We start from the raw sequence: 17,982 nt of genomic DNA, 5'->3' as shown, positions 1-17,982 counted from the left end.
TTTCATTTCAATGGAGTTTTATTGTTTGGAATTGTTTTCACAAAAGTTGGTGTCAAGCGTTGAATTTGGAATCTCATGGGTGCTTTGGATGGAGTCTGTTGAATTGGAATGGATATACCCTCGTTTGATTTTGTCATTCCACACTTTCTTTGGATTATTTATTCGCTTCTCCTTTTTTTTTTTCTTTTCTTGGCGATATACGGGTGTTCTGGTTGAAATTTATATGGGCGTGTATTTCAATGTTCAATTTGCCTTGACAGTTGATGATTTTTATGAAGACAAAATAATCGATTCTTGGATCTTTTTTTTAAAAAAAAATTTTATTTGTTTTTGAATTGTGCATGTGGGCCACACCTGCAGCTTCAAGTTGCCAGCGCGCAACCTCTTCACCGCGTGGTTTAGCGTGGTTGGGACAAACTGCAAGGGAGAGAGAGTCTACTAGTCCCATAGCTGTTGGTATGTCACATGCGAGGAACAGGGTCAGGATACAAGACTTTGGAAAGGGCTGTAGAATATGACATCAAACAATATGGTAAACAGTTACCAAATACCTAGTACATATACCTAGCAGAATGTGGTAGGAGGCAAGAGTAAGCATTTTGAATATGATAATTAATCCAAAGGGTATCAATCCGGCATCAATCGCGTGATGATCTCATTTCTGGAGGATATCTTGCCAGAATGATAAAATGGAGATATTCGGTCAAAGATTTCAAATTTTGAAGAGAAAGTCTGGGTTTATATAAACATAAGTCAAGACAAGTAAAGATAATTTTTCAGGGCTTGTAACATACTAACTGATCAAGCTAACATTTGAATCCATCCCATACATATACATGTAGTTCAAAGACATGGAACCCGCTTATTAACCGCTTTCAACACCCTCACTTCAGGCTAGGCCATGGCTTGCGTAAGGTTCAATGCTGTATCCCAGGCGCGTTTTTCTAGATTACCTTTTCAAGTAGGTCGGCTTCACCGTGATCGTTTTAGACCATGTGGACCTTGATTCCCGTCGTGATTTAATTCGTATACATTGGAATCCAAGGCGGGACTGGGCAGGATTTAACCTATAGGAAGGAAACATGGATTCCGAGCCAGTTTAAACTTGAAACGTGACAAGCGAAGAGATTGATAGATGGGGGACCCAATCTACCTGTCTCAAAGAGGTGCCACAGATTTGGATATCTACCACCATGGCCTACTGTGGCTTAAGTGTGCCAAAAGAACTGGCAACTGGTTTTGCAATCGTTCAAATCCATCAAATTCTTTCATGTGAGAGTGACTATCAAGTGTGGAACAAACCCCATAACCAAAGCGGGCATTAGTTTGTCTGGGCACCATATCCCTTAATCCTCTCTGCAAATGCCCAGCTCTGTCCTTCGATCTGCTCATCCTCCTTCAGATCAATACCCTCTTGAGTAATGACTGCTATCGAATATTTGTCGATGCTACGGGCATCACGGTAGAAGAGGACCTTCAAGCAGTCCTTCAAGGCCGACACTGCCTCCTCCCGGGTGATATCTTCAATGGGCATCTCTTCGGGGAACCGTCGTCGCAGAATTGGAACGGCGAGATGAGCACCAAATCCAGTGGCCAGGTGGGGAGCAGAGAAGGTGGTGCCCAGGAGATCGGCTGAGCTGAGGAATGGCTTACCATCCGCGTCGAAGCCGGCAACAAGGACATGATTCCACAATGGGTTGAACTCAGAGCGTCGCTTATAGAAGACCTTGGCAAGATAAGTGTGCAGGTTCTTGGCATTGAGCATGTTGCCGTGGGTTGAGTAGTTCTCTCTGATATCGATGGATTCGAGCAAACGGTCAATGTATTGCATGTCGGACACATCTCCACCGAAGCCGACAACAGCGTTGTCGCCAAAGACACGCAGGCGCTTGACGTCGGTAAAGCGTGCGAGGGATCCGTAGGAAGCTGTGTAAGTGAATGGAGAGGGTTAGGGATTTGATCTGAGGCAGGACGCTGGGGGGGGGGTCCGCGTACCTAGGTTGTCGGTAGCCAGAACAACACCACCGTTAAACTTCACACCAATGACGGACGTTCCTGTCACTGCTGGTGATGAAGTGTGTGCCTTAGGACCCGTGGTCTGAAGATATGCGGGGTTGTAGGCGCCGTAAACATCGTTCCTGGGCTGCAATGTGCTGTTAGCAACGAAGCGGATGGGTTGTGGCCGGAAGTCCTTACTCGACCCCAAGTTCCTGGGAAGTGGTCCATTATCAATCAAGAAAGTCTGAGAATAATCCGAGAGCAATAAATCCGCGGACAGAGTAAGATAATGCAGTGAAGATGAAGAGAGTGGTAACGTAGGGATTGAACGATGACGATGCACGGAGCTTAGGCAGGCGAAGCTGACGGAGCTCTGGGTGACTAAGCACAAATTGGATTGATTTCACCTTTTTTCAATCTACTACTAACCAACAGGTAAGAAGATGATTGAATTAGATTGACGATATTTTCTAGTATGAAGGGGTCAGGTGGTCTTTGATCAACACTTTTTTGGGGGGGGGTTTTCCAAATTGCGCCAGGTGGCTTTACTCAGTTACCATAATACTAGTACATATAAAATACTACAATATCCCTTTCTTTAGACGTTCGCGATATCTGACCCAATCTGGTCATATTCGTATTCGCTTGGTGCTCGAGGCGCCACTCTTATTGGCAGAGCCACAAAACTACATATATGCTCAGCCTTCGTTCAAAGCTTCGTATCCGCACGTTCAATATTATCCCAGTTGATCAGGGAACTCCGTAGTAGACATAAATGTGAGCCCTTGGCCCCCCTCTTGGCCTCAAGTACTGGTGCAAGAATCCACTTCAAACTTCCAACTTCTTCCTTTGCGATCTGCACATAACAACATGGCCTTGGAGCTGACTCGTTCCGAGTCGAGTGAATCTCTCCATCCGGAACTAGACGAACAGAATTCATCGCATGTTTACGTTATCTATCGGAAAAGGTGGAAACGACATTATGAAATCAAGTCTACCGCAAACCAGCTCTTATACTTCGGAGAGGTGTCCAATTTCATACACGCTAAGCCTGATCTCACCTTACACCGAGGAGCCAGCGCCAACGCACCTGTGGTGGCAGCTAGCAGACTTGGCAGACTCTCCGGTCACTTCAAGTTGGCCTTGGGAGACCCTGATGATGTGAACAATGTACAATGGGAGGATATGACGAGGGTATCATGGATTCACCAAAGTTATCGCTTTGAAGTGAACGTGCCACATCGTTATGAGGGTGCCCACGAGCATCATCGACGCACTTTTCTCTGGAAGCGAACACGCTCGGTGGGAGTCGGTGACGCAAAGCCATCATGGAGCTCTCGGAATTTCAAGCTGGTCGATGAGAAAAGCGGTGATCTGGTTGCAGTATTCACCAACAAGCGGTCTATTGGCCAATGTGGGAGATTGCAGATCAAGGAGGAGCACGGGGAGTGGTTTGATACAATGATCTTGCTTTCCTATATAAGCATATATGAGAAGTTCGAGCGTGGTAACCGGCAAGCTGCTGCCGCAGCCGGAGGGGCATAAGAGGATGCAAGAGAATCGCCATGGTGGCGTGTAGTATGTATGTACTATGTGTAATACCCATTAATCTGCTCTTGCATTGCCATATTTGAAAACATGACATTTTTTTGAAATGTGAAAGCCGACCAATAAGCCATCAAGATAATGTTCTCGATGGGCCTCCCTAGAGAGAGTCTTGGCTGTTGGGGAATGACATTTGCTGCATTGAGCGATAGAAGATGTAGTATCAACAGCCACAAAGCCCGAGCATATTCATTAAGCCCCGGCTCATCATTAGCCTGCAGATTTATCCAGACAGAATTCGGGCTAGATTTTGCGAAGGAAATTGTCTTAGAGCTAGTGTCAATTTGCTCGGTCATGGGTTGCCTTTTCTCTTTGCCTCCATGCTAGAAGCGGGTCGGTTTGTAGGAGACCCGGAGACAAACTCAATAGAGGATCTCTGTCCAGATGACTTCTTATCTTCCATCCTCTGCCGAGCTTCCTGTTGGGCCCGGAGGAGCTCTTCCTTAAACGCCCAAGGAGGTAGAGTGGAGGTGTTCCAGAGTTCCAATGGTAAGGACGTATCATACTGTGCCTGCTCATCAATCCCGGCATGTTCCATCATTTTGATCAACAAGCTCGGATTCTTTAAGGACGTTGTGCTTGCCAGTTTTGTATTGAAGTGAACGCCTTGATTCTTAAGAGAAAGAAAGCGCTCGAATTTGGCATTTGCGGCAGGGTCGGGGGATCCTGGTGGGGAGGGAGGGATATCCAGATTGGGTACAGGGGGTAGCGTTAAGTCCTGGATCAAAGCTCGCGATGTTGAAAATGGAGAAGTTCGGCCGCCTGCTGATTGCTCTTCCGGGGATGGGGCTGTGTTCATAGAAGCCGGGCCTAGGACAGGGCCACTTGTGATTTCATCCGTGGTGTTCGAACCCGTTTGAAGTAGATTTAGAGGGACCTCAGCTGTATTGTGGCCTGTTTGAAGTCAAGAATGTAAATCAGCTTCAAAATGACCAATTGGCTGCAGATTCATGCTTTGTGGCAGGTATCACCTTTGATCTGGTCAGCCTGCGAGGCCCCGGGGGATTGTTTCCTTGGCTGTACAATCGCGTCTTAGCTTCACATTTCGATATCCCATAATTCCAGGTAGATCGTACCTGAGGTGCTGAAGGTCTGGTCTCAGCTTCTTCCTCGCTGCTGCTATCATACGCACTAAGACCGAGCATGATGTGGTCTAGGGCTTAATTCTCGTCGGTAAGATTATCTTGCCTAAAATCAAGGCGCTATGGCAGTATTAGAAGCAAATGTTAATCAAAGGAAGAAACTCTCTTGTAAAACTATCCTTGAGTAAATTTGAGAGCTGGCATTCAAGTCCGATCAACGTCAAGCTTCCGCGGTTGACACCGCCTGGCACAAAGTATTACATAAGCGAGAGGCAGCTACCGCATCGCGTCAGACATCGTGCGTAGAAGATTAACCTAGCTTTCTCCTCCTCCTCAAGTCCAACTCTCAACTAATTCTTGATTTCTTTCTCCTTCCTGTCAGCTCCACATCCTCCTTTGCGGCAAATATTCATTCCTGATACATCTCATCTTTCAAAATGACGTCGCTCCTGGGTCACCCGGCTGGTGGTGAGGGTATCGGCTACTCCTTCTCCCAACCAACAGCTGCCCCTGTCAAGCAACATGGATTCTACCCGTGAGTAATATACCTATACTGGGTTGATTTGAATGTCTGAAGCTCATGATAATATTAGATATACCGACAACGGCGGCTCGACCCTAGGCATCACTGGATCCGATTTCGCTATCCTTGCTGGCGACACCCGCTCTACATCAGGCTACAATATCAACTCTCGGATGGTTCCCAAGGTTTTCAAGATCGGCGGTGATGATGAGACCGGCGAAGGAGCTCACATTGTTCTATCTGTGGTCGGCTTCGCTGCGGATGGCAATGCTCTAAAGGAACGACTGGATGCCGTGGTGAAGATGTACAAGTACCAGCATGGGAAACCCATGTCTGTTTCTGCCTGTGCACAGCGACTATCCACAATCCTATACCAGAAGCGGTTCTTCCCTTACTACGTAACCGCCATCTTGAGCGGTCTGGACGAGGAAGGCAAGGGCGCTCTGTACAGCTATGACCCTGTGGGCTCATACGAACGGGAGCAATGCCGAGCGGCCGGTGCAGCGGCAAGTTTGATTATGCCCTTCCTGGACAACCAGGTCAACTTCAAGAATCAATACATCCCTGGCAGCGGAGAGGGCCATGCATTGGAGCAAAAGAAGGCCGAACCTTTGCCCCAGACGACCGTCGAGCAATTGGTGCGGGATGCATTCACAAGCGCAGTTGAGCGGCATATCGAGGTCGGTGATCACCTTCAAATGATGATTATCACCCGGGAAGGAATTCAGGAAGTTTTCCACCCATTGAAGAAGGATTAGAGAGCGGTTTTTTGATTTCCTTCTTAACCGAAGACAACCTCCTACATATGACAATTATGGAATCTTTTTTTTGTTTGAAAACATATCCCTAATTTGTTCATTTGTACTCAAGGTAACATAAAATAACTTTCTGTAAATGGTGTTCTTAGACATCGTCACTCGGATACAGTATCTTTTTTAAAAAAGCCCACACTTGAATGCACCAAAACGCCCATACCATGCCAAGGAGAATTTTAAAGAGGAGGTGACTAGAAACGCTCCTTCATGCGCGAAGCCACCGTTCGAAGGTTGCCGTAAACCTTGCCCTAATTGGGGATTAGAAAAATTGCTTCGTGAAGCCCTGCGTGGTGTAAACTTACTGGAGGGCTACCCAAGATCAGGCTAACAATGGCCTCTCGTGCTATATGAATGTTCTTGAATCCACCAAGAATGTGAATTTTCGCATCGGCGAGGACAACGCGAGTCCGGCTGGCATTTTCGATAGCAAACTTAGTCTTCCCGTCCTTGCCAGCAATTCGGCCAATCGCACGGCCCAGATGCTCTCCGGTCAGCGTCTTCACATCCTTGATCTCAAAAGTCTCGATATAGAGATCATCCAGTCGTAGAAGAGCGATCGCATCATCAATATCAAAGCCGAGAGTGAACGCCTTGACGAAATCTGCACCCTTCTGTAACGCACCGACATCGGTCGTAAATTTGGAGGTTCGCAACTCGACAGCGCGGCTCTTGACGTTCATCCGCACCTGCAACTTCAGGTGCTCGACGATCGGAGGGCAGATCTTGGTCCAGTTCGCTTTGAGGGGTGTCATACGGTGAGGTGGAACCGGTACCTTGCGACTTTCAACTCGGTAGGCGGCGCTGGTTTCCTTTGCGGGGGTGAAGACAGGGCGGCCTTCTTCGTCGATGCGCATTTCATTGTCTTCGGGCGAGTTTTCCACGGGGTTGGACACGTCGAGCTCCGCCTGGGCATCAATTAAAACTTCATCGTCCTGGCCTTATCAATGGAGTTAGCGCATGTCAAAAAGACCTCAAATTATGCTACTTAGGTAGTACAAAAATTACCAGAAAACTGAGCCACTGGAAGTCCTGTAGCTTCCACCGGTTGAATAACAGCAGTTGGGGCAGGCATTGTGTGTGAATGTTCGTGCAAGTAAAATCAATAAGAAAAGAAAAAAAAAGGTGAATCTGTTATCGCAAAATTTAATCGCCCCTCTACCAAAAGAAGTTGTGGGCGGCCCGATTTTTCCCTATGCAAACAGCACAAACAGCGGATGATTTCATCTTTCCCAGTTCCAGTTTCTCGAGTTCTCCAAGTCACCGAAGCTTGAGCTTCATTCCTCCTTCTTACGACTACCTGTAACCCCTCACAGGATGTGAATTTAGAAATGTCCGCCAACTTCGGACGTCGGCTTTGCACCCAATTTTGGGAATCGACCCATCCATTTCTCGGCCGCATACGACCAAATCGCATATCCGCCGCCGACGCATCCTCAGCGAAGCTTCTCGACTCGTTCGTGGCTGGTCCGCGGCGGTTCTCCACACCAGCTGGGAAATCTACCCAATTAACTAGACGATTTGCTTCCGGTGGCTTCCTCGTCCTCGTCTCTCCCAGTTCCGCTGCCGCAGAAACTAGTGCGGCGTGCATCATAACCTCCAAAACGATATCAGCAAGCTATCTATGGAAGCGAGCCCTTCATACACCAAGAGATAGTCAGCATACTCCAAGCTCTTCCGATGGTCATCAGACCCCGAAAAGCGATGGTTCTTCCCAAGGTGTCCAAGACACCAACTCCACTACACAAAATGCTCCTCCGAAGCTGCCACCGCATGATCCGCATCTCGCACGTCCCTCCAACCGCCATTTAATGGATCGCCTACCTCATATACCGCATTTACACCGACCAACAAAAGAGGAGCTTTTGGCAGCAGCGACTGGCTTCTGGTCGCGCCTCAAGGTGCGATTTAAGTGGTTCTCGATACGAAGCGTACGACCCTTCAATCTCGATGAGATAACAGCATTCTTCTCCTGGGTTCTCCTAGGCCATATTGTATGGGTTGTGGTGGGAACGACAACTTTCTTTTCCCTTTTGATCTTGGCAATCAACACTGTCTTTGCTCAAGGTGAGTGGATTGGTTTTCTATCATTCAACCCCTCCCCCCCCCAGTGCTAATCAGTTTTCAGAAACCTTGGCCGGATGGGTAGGCAACTACCTGACCAAGTCCTCTGGTGTCCAGGTTGTCTTTGAGTCCGCCATTGTGCCCAAGTGGAAGAATGGGGTTATTACATTCAAAAATGTCTTTGTTTCAAGGCGGCCAGGTCAAGGTACCGGTCACGTCAGTAAAGGCTCCTCAAAGACTGCCGCCGCAGCCGCCGCAGCCGCAGCCCGAGGCGAGCCCGGGCTTGAGGATTCACTTGCGTCTGAAGAAGAGGATACCAATTACACCCAGTTTGACGTATCACTTGAAACCGTGAATGTGACACTGTCTTTCACAAAGTGGTTGAATGGAAAAGGTCCGTTACGCGACGTGGAAGTCAAGGGAATCCGAGGTATTATCGATCGTCGGCATGTTTTCTGGCCGGAAGAAGATCTTGACCCCAAGTCCTACCGACACGAGCACCACCCCGGTGACTTTGAAATTGATTCGTTCAAGATGCATGATGTATTGGTGACTGTCTATCAACCTGACAACTTCCGACCATTTTCTGTCAGCATATTCTCTTGCGACCTCCCCCAACTGCGAAAGCAGTGGCTATTCTACGACTTTTTGTCCGCTAATATGATGTCGGGCTCCTTTGATAATTCTCTGTTCACTATCCACCCGCGTCAAACCAATGGCTTTACAGGCGGTCGGTGGGATGATGGTACCGAGGAGGATGGCAAACCCAATCCGTGGAAAAAGCATAGCAGAATTCGTGTTGATGGGCTTAATGTTGATCATCTGAATCGCGGTGTCCAGGGGCCGTTCTCCTGGATCCATGAGGGCACCGTGGACATTGTATCCGACATCATGTTCCCTGCCGAAAACGATGAGAGCCTAGCGAAGGTGATGGCCGATTTCTATGATCGACTCGAAGCCACCATGACTTCCAACCATGATTCAGACTCTCTGAGCCGGCAAGCTGACGTTGATCTCGAAACTGTTTCCGAGGTTGATAAGCGATTCCTAATGATGGACCTACGAGTTCAGATGAACAACGTTCGTGCCGCTGTTCCCATTTTTACTCGGGATCTCTCCTATATCAACAACGCCCTTATTCGCCCAATTGTTGCTTATATCAACTCAAAACGTACCTTCATTCCGATCAATTGCCGTCTTGTCAAGCGTGCATGTGATTTCGATGGTAGTTGGACCGTATTTGACAGTGGGTTGATGGACGACCTGTCAGCTGCCGTAAGTCATTGAACCACCTCTCCGATCCCCGTCTGCCCTGGTCTTTTTATTTTTCTTTTTTATACCAGAAAAGAAAAGCCAAGAAAAGAACGAGCTTTCCCTCGAAAAAAAAAATTTCAAGCTGACTTATCTCCTTTAGACCTATGATGCCTTCGCTCGGGATGTTGTGGATGATGAAGCCCGCAAACGACGATTTAAGAAAGTAGGGTTTTGGTCTCTCCAGCTGGCGGCACAGGCCATCTTCATGGGAATGGCGGGCAATATCGCATGATTTTATGTAAATTTGAATGGCCGTTCAATTTAGATCGATACCATCTGGCGCTTGGGAATGGGGTCTTTTGTTTCTTTTCCTTTCATTTTGTTTGATTTTTTTTTTTTTCTCCTTTTCTTCTTTTCCCCATGTATCATAGCCATTAGGGTTGCATTATGTGGAGTCTGGGACATTCCCACGGGTTTCGTTATTGCGGTTGTTATCTTCTAATACATGGATATGGAAGTCCACCTTCACTACTCTGGAAGTTTTTTTTTTTAAAAAAAAAAACTACTAACTACAACCTCCAGAGCTTGGCCAATTATCCTGGACATTTGGACCATTGAGCTCTACCTAGACTATGATTATCTTACACCGTGCTTGTACTGTTCAGGTGCTTTTGTAGGGTATTTGGATACCCAGTGGCCTGTCCATCGCGACTCATTACATAAATCTTAATCTTATGTATTGAGAGACGTATGGAACGTGCTTGCAAATACATACTAGTAGGTACGTATGCACGTTCGTGCTCTGCATGGGGGCAAAGGTGAATACATATACTAGTAGTATATATCTAAAAACGTATACATGTCAATACATATCAATACATATCAATACATATACCTAGATATATCAATCTATATTTTATCTACTTCAGAGATCTATAGATTTAAGAGTGGAAGAGTCAAATTAAGCCCTAAATTCAATAGATCACAGATCACCCCGAGGTCTTATAAAAATGGGTTTCTACAGCTGTCATGAGGGATCGTCATGGGCTCCACCAAACACCAGCAATAACCATAAGCAATTGAGCCTTTCTCTTTCCCCCTTTTCCTCTACTAATTTCCCTATTCCAGGGTTTTTTTTTTTTTTTTTTTTTTTGCCTTCTACTCTTCTTAACCCTTTGAAAGGAAAAGAAACAAGTTAATGGAGGGGGGAAAAAAAACAAGAACTGGTTTCAATGATCAAGTCCTATAATTATAATCTCTTTTGATTTTGTGCCCTTTCATCCCAGGTCGATCTCACTCAGTTGAACCCCCTTTCTTGCTTTTTTATTAAGCTTCCCAGCTTCCCGGGGACCCGCCCTCTCCTTCCAACTCCCCTCGGGTCTTTGCCCAACCCTCCCCCCCACCCCCCCTGATGCTGATCCCTGTGTGAAACGATGTCCCAGTGGCGAGGCAGTGAGGACGACGCGCCAGGTTTCAGCAAGAGCCAACCTTCCCAATACCCGCCTTCCAACGGCCTTATTCCCCGCGACTACCTAGGCGCGCGATCCGAGGTGGCTTCGCGCCCCGGCGCTCCTGGCTCTCGGCATATTTCACCATCACCATTGCACACCACTTCTCTCCCAAAGGCACGCATGCAGGATTCTCCCTCGTCACAGAGTCCACTGTCACCACGGTCCAGCGCCAATCCTTCCCCATCCCAGAACCGGTCGCCCATTTCTCGTATAGCTAATGCACCATTTCCGGCGCCACCCTCGAACTTTGCCCAAAATTTCCCCCAGTCGCGAGACATGATGGGTATGGAGCCGGGCAATGCTCCAAGCTCCGGCGATGGCAGTATTTCAAAACCGCCTGGTGCGACTGACCCTGATCGTTCCGCTTCCTCGTCTGTGAGCTCTATACTGTCGGCTCCCGGAGATCGCCCAACACACCGCATCATGCCCCGTACGTCGTCGATTGATTCTGCGATATCTTCCTTGTCATCGGCATCTCAGAAATCTGCATTTGACGCCAATGCGTTGAGTCCAACGGATATTAGCAATCTCATCAATGCAGCCGGTTCGGCGGAGGCCGTCATTGTACACCTCCTGAGGGAGAAGCACCAAGCAGCCTCCCAGAATTCGCAACTTTGGAAACTAGTCGACAAACAAAGGACTCTTATCTTGGGTCTGAATAAGGACCTCGAGCGTGCCTTCAACGAAAAGGAAAAGTATAAGAAGAAATTGAAAGAGCTTCAGGACTCTCCACCTCCAATACCAACCACGGATCCCACAAATCCACTGGCTGGATCAGCTGGAGCGGTGCATACTCAGCAAACTCTACCCGGACCAACTGTCGAGCATAGACATGTCTCACAACAAACTAGCGTGCCAGCTCAAGTTGCGTCTCGAATGCCTCTTAAAAGCACTGGTCTGAATCCCACCGGCGATGTGTCGTCTGCGGTTGAAACTGATGGGAAGAAACACCCGCACCCGAGTCGCAAGCCTCCACCGGCGCCTCTAGACTTACGGTTACCAAATGATAATGTTCACAGAGTGCACGGGGACCTGGACTCGGAATCTGATTATGGTGATTCCCAGGATGAAAGATCAAGCTTAGATCGCGGAAGAAGAAAGACTCGAGAGGAAGATGATCGAGACCGGGAAGTGACCACCCAAAAAGAGATAGATCCCCAGGGTTCCATAAGCACAGCCAAGTTCGGATCCTCTCATTCCTCCCGGGACACGGCTACGTCTGCTAGCCCGGCAACTGTTCCCCGTGAGCTTGCCACGAGATCGCCTCCAACTGTAGGCGCAACTGGCTCCCTCGGTTCCATTCTCAACCCCCGAGCCAATTCTTCGTTTCTGAATGGACGTCCGAGCTTCCCTAACCCCAAAAGCCCCGGTCTCCCATTGAGCCCAAGGCCAGAGGATCGACCCCTCGGTTCACCTTTACCCCGTATGCCTCGAGACATCAACTCCATGACAAACCAGTCCATCACCGCAGGCACGAATCTACCTGGTTTACCTCTGTCCCCGCGAGCTGGAAATTACCCAGCTCAGTTTGCTCCAATACCGACAATTGATCCTGCCGTAAAGATAGACAGCCCAAGATCTCTGCGATCTCTGGGGCCTAGTATCTACCAGGGCTTGGTTTCAGACGACTACCCGGGGTTACTGCTACCCCCCAATGCTCTTCCTGTGATTCAAGTCCAAGTTTCTTCTTCTCGACTTCGCCCCTCCAGGAATAGTTATATGGCTTCAAAACCCCTTGAGGAGGAGCCTGTTTTTACACTTAGCGTGATATCCCGTGCTGAGATGTCAGAACTCTGGCGAGTTGAAAAGGTCATTGCATCTTTACCTCAGCTAGACTACCAAATTCACCAGCTAGCTGCCTTTTCGGGAAAATTACCGGACCGCAGCATTTTCAGCGGGCATTCTCCTGCCAAAGTAGACGCCCGACGTGCTGCGTTGAATTCATACTTTGACAGCTTGCTGAATACACCCATGGACGAAAAGGCCGCCTTGGTCATCTGTCAATTTCTCACCAACGACTCAATCGAACCCCGTGATGATGAGACTAGCTTGCTCAAAAGCAATGGCTCGGCGCAGCTTGATATGCCTCAAGATTCTGATGGAAGGCCCCGAAAAGAGGGCTACCTGACGAAAAGAGGCAAGAACTTTGGCGGCTGGAAGGCGCGGTACTTCATTCTGCATGGACCGGAGCTGAAATACTTTGAGTCGCCCGGCGGCCCTCATATGGGTACTATCAAGCTGCACCATGCTCAAATCGGCAAGCAATCACAGAACTCTAGCAGCCAGAGCAGTTCTCCTCCAGGAACTGACGAGGATGCCGATAATCAATATCGCCACGCCTTTCTCGTTTTGGAGCCGAAGAGGAAAGACTCATCAGCCCTCGTCAGACATGTGCTTTGCGCTGAGAGCGATGATGAGCGGGACAAATGGGTTGAGGCTTTGATGGAGTATGTTGAGAGCGCCTCCTCGGACAACGATAGTCGAGGAAGTCCATCCACCAAGAGCCAGCACCAGACCCAGGGGAGACAGCAACAACCTTCAGGGAATGGCAGCAAAACTAAGTCGTTACCCAACAGCACGAGCAGAAAGTTGACTAGGGGTGTTGAAAGCCCCGACCAGGAAGTTGCGGCCTCGGTTCAAGGATTCAGCTTCGATGACACCATTGCTGCAGAGCCTCCGATTCTTGGTTCCTCTATTGAACACGCCCCTAGATCACCGCGTATGCCGGCTGCACTCTCGACTGAATTCCGGGACCTAAGCCAATCCCCCACCGAGCCACCGTTGCAATCACCTAAGACCATCTCGGGACCTACCAATGGAACTGTGATCCAGGATGTTGGGGCCTGGGGTAACAAAACTACGATGTCAACCAAGGAAAAGAAACGCAGTATTTGGGGTTTCCGCACCCGGTCTTCCTTTGATCTGTCATCACAGGCCCCAACTGTCAATGATCTGGCTGCGGCAAATAATGCTGTTCAAGCAGAACGCAAGGATCCTATCAGGCCTGTATTCGGCATTCCGTTGGCAGAGGCTGTCCAGTACTGTGCTCCACTCGGAGTGGATGTGGAGTTACCGGCTGTCGTATATCGCTGCATCGAATATCTACATTCCAAGGGCGCAGCGTTGGAAGAAGGAATCTTCCGCTTGAGCGGCTCCAATGTTGTGATCAAGGCATTAAAAGAGCGTTTCAACAATGAGGGTGACGTGGATTTCGTTGGTGGAGATCAGTATTATGATGTTCACGCCGTTGCCTCTCTCTTCAAGCAATATCTTCGGGAGCTCCCAACGACGGTGCTAACTCGGGAGCTTCATTTAGATTTTCTTCGGGTTCTTGGTATGTTTTCCCTCGCCCCTTGACAGTCCTCATGGCCAAAATTACGACAAATGCTTATCTTATTTATTTTCTTCTTTAAATAGAGCTCGACGACCGCGAAAAGAAAGTCACGGCCTTTAACTCTCTGGTTAGCCGGCTACCAAGGCCGAACCTTTTGCTACTGCGGGCCCTATCACTGTTCCTGATTGAAATCGTCAACAACTCCGATGTAAACAAAATGACCGTTCGGAATGTTGGCATTGTTTTTGCACCAACTCTTAACATTCCAGCACCGGTGTTCTCAATGTTCCTCACGGATTTCGATAGCATTTTTGGGGATATTGGTTCCGGCCCCGGCCCAACTGTTGAATTAACAACGGTGGATCATAGTCTATCCCCCGATGACGTCCGCTCCCCTCGTCATCAGATGTTCTCGGATATACCGACCCCATCGTACGCCCAGACGTCATTCCGAGGCCCAGGGGACGTACCCAGTGGGCCTTCAGATCATCCCCGAGCCGTACATGACACGGGCTTTGCTCCTATACAACCCAGCTATGACCAGCCAGCCTACAGGAGTGACGCATATAGTAGTCAACATCAAGGCCCCTCAGCCTCCTATGGTTCATTGAATGGGATGTTATCTCCCAGCTCAGATGACACTCGCTCAGCTAAGACAAAGAGGCGAGAGAGCTCAATGCTATTTATGGAATCCAGTATGTATCTTCAGTTGAACCGCCATGCGGGCATGCCTCTAACTCTTTATCCAGACCCGGGAGATCTTTCATTCTACCAGGATAAATAATCAAATCATCCAAGCAGTCATTCTAAATTTATATGCTGCTGCTGTCTTGATCTTACCACCATCTTTCTTCCACTATCGATGATTTTCCCCTCCTCTCCTCCTCTCCCATTTTTTTTTCTTCCACTTTTCTTTTTCTTTTTTGCCTCTTTACCAACCACGATTTGCACGCAGAATGACGACTTTACCCAATTGGCACCAGCGGAGTCGCACGGGAATGTTTAATGATAATGGTAATTGGGACGAGGTCGCAGTAATGAGGCACAAGCCCAGGGCTGTCTTTGAGATCCATTTTTCTTGATCTATCGTTATACCCCCAATTTTCTTCTGCTTTCATGCTTTCCCTCTTTCATCTTCCCCTTCTTCCGTCCTCCCATTTGCCATTTATATTTATTTCTTTTCTTCTCGACTCCTGGTCTTTCGTTATACCTTGCTCGCGGCTCTTTGTCAACTTTCCATGCCCAATTTCCCAGCGCACTCAAGATATCTTGTATCTACATTGGTATCACTGCATTATAATTCTCTGATATATTGCAAGGTCTTTATCCAAATCTTTGAACGAAAATGCAGAAGCAAAGTTCACGTGAGTTCATTATATATCAATCTTAAAAAGGAGAAGCAGAAATCAAAAACGCTGGGTTCGCTCGCCCCGCGATAGGCCCATGAGCTCCCCGTTTTCCCGAGCCCAATCCCGCACACTATCTACCAAAGCCTTTGCCATTCCTTTATTTTTAGACTTGCCATCTGAGGTGCCCCGTCTATGGCCTAATCCACTGGAGGCACGATCACCAGTTGCGTACTCCGATCCCATACTAGGCAGCACATTCTCACCAGCACTTAGACTAACAAACAGAGCAAATGGAACCAGCCAGACACACAACCCAAAATAGGAGGCAACCTCAGAGAATGAAGGCATATCGTCATAATTCACCTGGTACGGCTGACGCCAGTTGTTATCGGCTTGGCGGGATGGCGAGGGCGGCTTCGAAAAGTGGCGGAACCATAACCAATGATTCAATAGAACCAGAGCGCAGGAGAGGATAAAGAGTGGATCGGACAGTTTGACGATGGGGAAGCGGCGCAGATTGCTAGCGTAGACCAGGTGGGAGAGGATGCTGAGTAGGGAGATCCATACGGGAAATTGGTCAAAGATCACCAGTAGAACCTGGATGACTATAATACTGTATATGAGGCGGCTTAGGAGCTTGCGTGCTAGAACAGTATGCTCTTCGACCAACTCGGACAGATAGTAAAGTCCCGAAGCTAGTTTGCGTGTCAATATGAGAGCTAACTGGGGGCAGGAAATAAGCTTAGGCTTACCGATAGCTAGAGTGAGAAAGGCGAACCCAATGATCACCCCTAAGTACCCGACGAGAGAGAGAATCCACATAATGAGGCACTTGAAGAGGGATGATAATTGGCACAATCAAGAGTGGAAGAAAGGAAGACGAACGCGATCAATTGAAAGCGAACGTGATCGACAACTGGATGCCTCAGGCCGACACCCCACTCCGGATTAAAAATAAATTGCAAGTAAAAATTATACCGTTCATATACATAACTGACAGAACTGTTTCACGCGAGTCTTCATTCACAGTTCCCATCATGTCGCGTCCCGAGGATATTCTGTAGGTCCCCGAAATTACTTCGCCTTTTTCCTTATTGCTTTTTTTTCTTCTCTCTCTATCTCTCTCTTGCATGAAAACTAACAACAGAGCCTCTGTGCCGCAATAGCCCGCCGGACCTCTTCTACAACGATAATGAATCCCGCAAGTACACAACATCCTCTCGCATTCGGAATATCCAGGCCGACATGACAAACCGAGCCTTGGAACTCCTGGACCTCAAGTCTCCTTCCATGATCCTTGATGTTGGATGTGGTTCCGGGTTGTCGGGTGAGATTCTGTCGCAAGAGTCCCCGGAGGATGGTGGGCCACATACGTGGGTGGGCATGGATATTTCACCGAGCATGCTGGATGTGGCTCTGCAACGCGAGGTCGAAGGTGATCTCTTTCTTGCCGATATTGGCCAGGGGATACCTTTTCGGCCAGGCTCTTTCGATGCCGCAATCAGTATCAGTGCCATCCAGTGGCTGTGCAACGCAGAATCTAGCGACGTCAGTCCTGAAGGCCGCTTGAAGCGATTTTTCGAGGGTCTCTATGCCAGTCTCCGTCGTGGTGGACGAGCAGTCTGTCAATTCTATCCCAAGAATGATGTTCAGCGGACCATGATTAGTGGGGCTGCCATCAAGGCAGGCTTCGGAGCCGGAATGCTCGAAGATGATCCGGGTACCAAAAATGGCAAGTTGTACTTGGTCCTCACTGTGGGCGGTGGTGGTCTTCAAGGAGATATCAGAGGTGTTGTGAATGGAATGGATGATGTCAGTGTGTTGGATGCCAGACGCAAGGCCATGGAGGTGAACAACGCCCGTCCCTCCCGAAAAGGTGACCGGGCATGGATCATGAGGAAGAAAGAACAGATGGAGAAGAAGGGTAAGGTGGTGAAGCATAACTCCAAGTACACCGGCCGCAAGCGACGTACGGCCTTCTAATTGTCATCTGGATGGTTTCTTTTGGAACACTTTTTCATGCCGCCGGAGCAGACCAGTCATTGGCATGCTCAAAAAGTTCATCTGTCTCTCTCTCTCTTTTTTCTTCCTTTTTTTCCTTTTCTCTTTTGATACCCTCCTGCCCCTAACACCTTCCGAACCTTCGATATCCATCATTCTCTGGAGGTATTATTCTTCTGGGGTTTTTTCTTCTTCTCTCGGTTGACACCGTTGGTGCATCAGACCAATTGCCTCTTATCATTAACCTGAGAGGTACCATGTGCACAAACAGAGTTGGCTAGTACGGCCAAAATATGTCTCTAAAACCATTTTCAATCTAGAAATATCCTTTGGAATCCAAAAAAAAGGGTCTATTGCTTATAACTTGCGGGGAAATGGCGAGCTAAATAGAAGGAAAGATAATACATAATGGAGGATGGTTCTTCAGCTGGCTGGTAATCGGATCCAGT

The 17,982-nt window shown here is 48.3% G+C and overlaps 9 protein-coding genes across 9 annotated transcripts; 5 read left to right on the top strand and 4 right to left on the bottom strand.

Annotated features, from left to right (window-relative positions):
• Nucleotides 1–1,321: 1,321 nt before the first annotated feature.
• On the bottom strand, nt 1,322–2,226 carry pre4 (proteasome core particle subunit beta 7; the record flags this gene model as incomplete). Its single annotated transcript, XM_057159420.1, has 3 exons — nt 1,322–1,926; nt 1,996–2,143; nt 2,197–2,226. The coding sequence occupies 3 exons, from the start codon at nt 2,224–2,226 to the stop codon at nt 1,322–1,324; spliced, it is 783 nt and encodes a 260-aa protein (XP_057025668.1).
• Nucleotides 2,227–2,868: 642 nt separating this feature from the next.
• Nucleotides 2,869–3,543, top strand: N7466_000021 (uncharacterized protein; the record flags this gene model as incomplete). The annotated part of the gene is made up of 1 exon (XM_057159419.1): nt 2,869–3,543. The coding sequence occupies one exon, from the start codon at nt 2,869–2,871 to the stop codon at nt 3,541–3,543; it is 675 nt and encodes a 224-aa protein (XP_057025667.1).
• Nucleotides 3,544–3,895: 352 nt separating this feature from the next.
• On the bottom strand, nt 3,896–4,748 carry N7466_000020 (HCNGP domain-containing protein; the record flags this gene model as incomplete). Its single annotated transcript, XM_057159418.1, has 3 exons — nt 3,896–4,497; nt 4,575–4,620; nt 4,680–4,748. The coding sequence occupies 3 exons, from the start codon at nt 4,746–4,748 to the stop codon at nt 3,896–3,898; spliced, it is 717 nt and encodes a 238-aa protein (XP_057025666.1).
• A 374-nt stretch (nt 4,749–5,122) lies between these two features.
• prs3 (proteasome core particle subunit beta 6) lies at nt 5,123–5,966 on the top strand (the record flags this gene model as incomplete). The annotated part of the gene is made up of 2 exons (XM_057159417.1): nt 5,123–5,220; nt 5,279–5,966. 2 exons carry the CDS (start codon nt 5,123–5,125, stop codon nt 5,964–5,966), a joined length of 786 nt encoding a protein of 261 aa, XP_057025665.1.
• A 248-nt stretch (nt 5,967–6,214) lies between these two features.
• On the bottom strand, nt 6,215–7,095 carry N7466_000018 (pre-rRNA-processing protein PNO1; the record flags this gene model as incomplete). Its single annotated transcript, XM_057159416.1, has 3 exons — nt 6,215–6,271; nt 6,326–6,960; nt 7,029–7,095. The coding sequence occupies 3 exons, from the start codon at nt 7,093–7,095 to the stop codon at nt 6,215–6,217; spliced, it is 759 nt and encodes a 252-aa protein (XP_057025664.1).
• Nucleotides 7,096–7,351: 256 nt separating this feature from the next.
• On the top strand, nt 7,352–9,630 carry N7466_000017 (mitochondrial distribution and morphology protein; the record flags this gene model as incomplete). Its single annotated transcript, XM_057159415.1, has 3 exons — nt 7,352–8,087; nt 8,149–9,359; nt 9,499–9,630. The coding sequence occupies 3 exons, from the start codon at nt 7,352–7,354 to the stop codon at nt 9,628–9,630; spliced, it is 2,079 nt and encodes a 692-aa protein (XP_057025663.1).
• A 1,141-nt stretch (nt 9,631–10,771) lies between these two features.
• On the top strand, nt 10,772–14,967 carry N7466_000016 (GTPase-activating protein BEM3; the record flags this gene model as incomplete). Its single annotated transcript, XM_057159414.1, has 3 exons — nt 10,772–14,183; nt 14,267–14,878; nt 14,933–14,967. The coding sequence occupies 3 exons, from the start codon at nt 10,772–10,774 to the stop codon at nt 14,965–14,967; spliced, it is 4,059 nt and encodes a 1,352-aa protein (XP_057025662.1).
• Nucleotides 14,968–15,589: 622 nt separating this feature from the next.
• On the bottom strand, nt 15,590–16,354 carry N7466_000015 (uncharacterized protein; the record flags this gene model as incomplete). Its single annotated transcript, XM_057159413.1, has 2 exons — nt 15,590–16,227; nt 16,285–16,354. The coding sequence occupies 2 exons, from the start codon at nt 16,352–16,354 to the stop codon at nt 15,590–15,592; spliced, it is 708 nt and encodes a 235-aa protein (XP_057025661.1).
• A 215-nt stretch (nt 16,355–16,569) lies between these two features.
• N7466_000014 (18S rRNA methyltransferase BUD23) lies at nt 16,570–17,515 on the top strand (the record flags this gene model as incomplete). The annotated part of the gene is made up of 2 exons (XM_057159412.1): nt 16,570–16,592; nt 16,699–17,515. The coding sequence occupies 2 exons, from the start codon at nt 16,570–16,572 to the stop codon at nt 17,513–17,515; spliced, it is 840 nt and encodes a 279-aa protein (XP_057025660.1).
• Nucleotides 17,516–17,982: the final 467 nt, after the last annotated feature.

Source organism: Penicillium verhagenii (assembly GCF_028828195.1).
Source record: "Penicillium verhagenii strain IBT 33310 chromosome Unknown utg000002l_segment0_segment0, whole genome shotgun sequence".
In the NCBI taxonomy this organism is placed as follows: Eukaryota; Fungi; Ascomycota; class Eurotiomycetes; order Eurotiales; family Aspergillaceae; genus Penicillium; species Penicillium verhagenii.
This window is presented reverse-complemented; position numbering and strand designations above follow the sequence as displayed.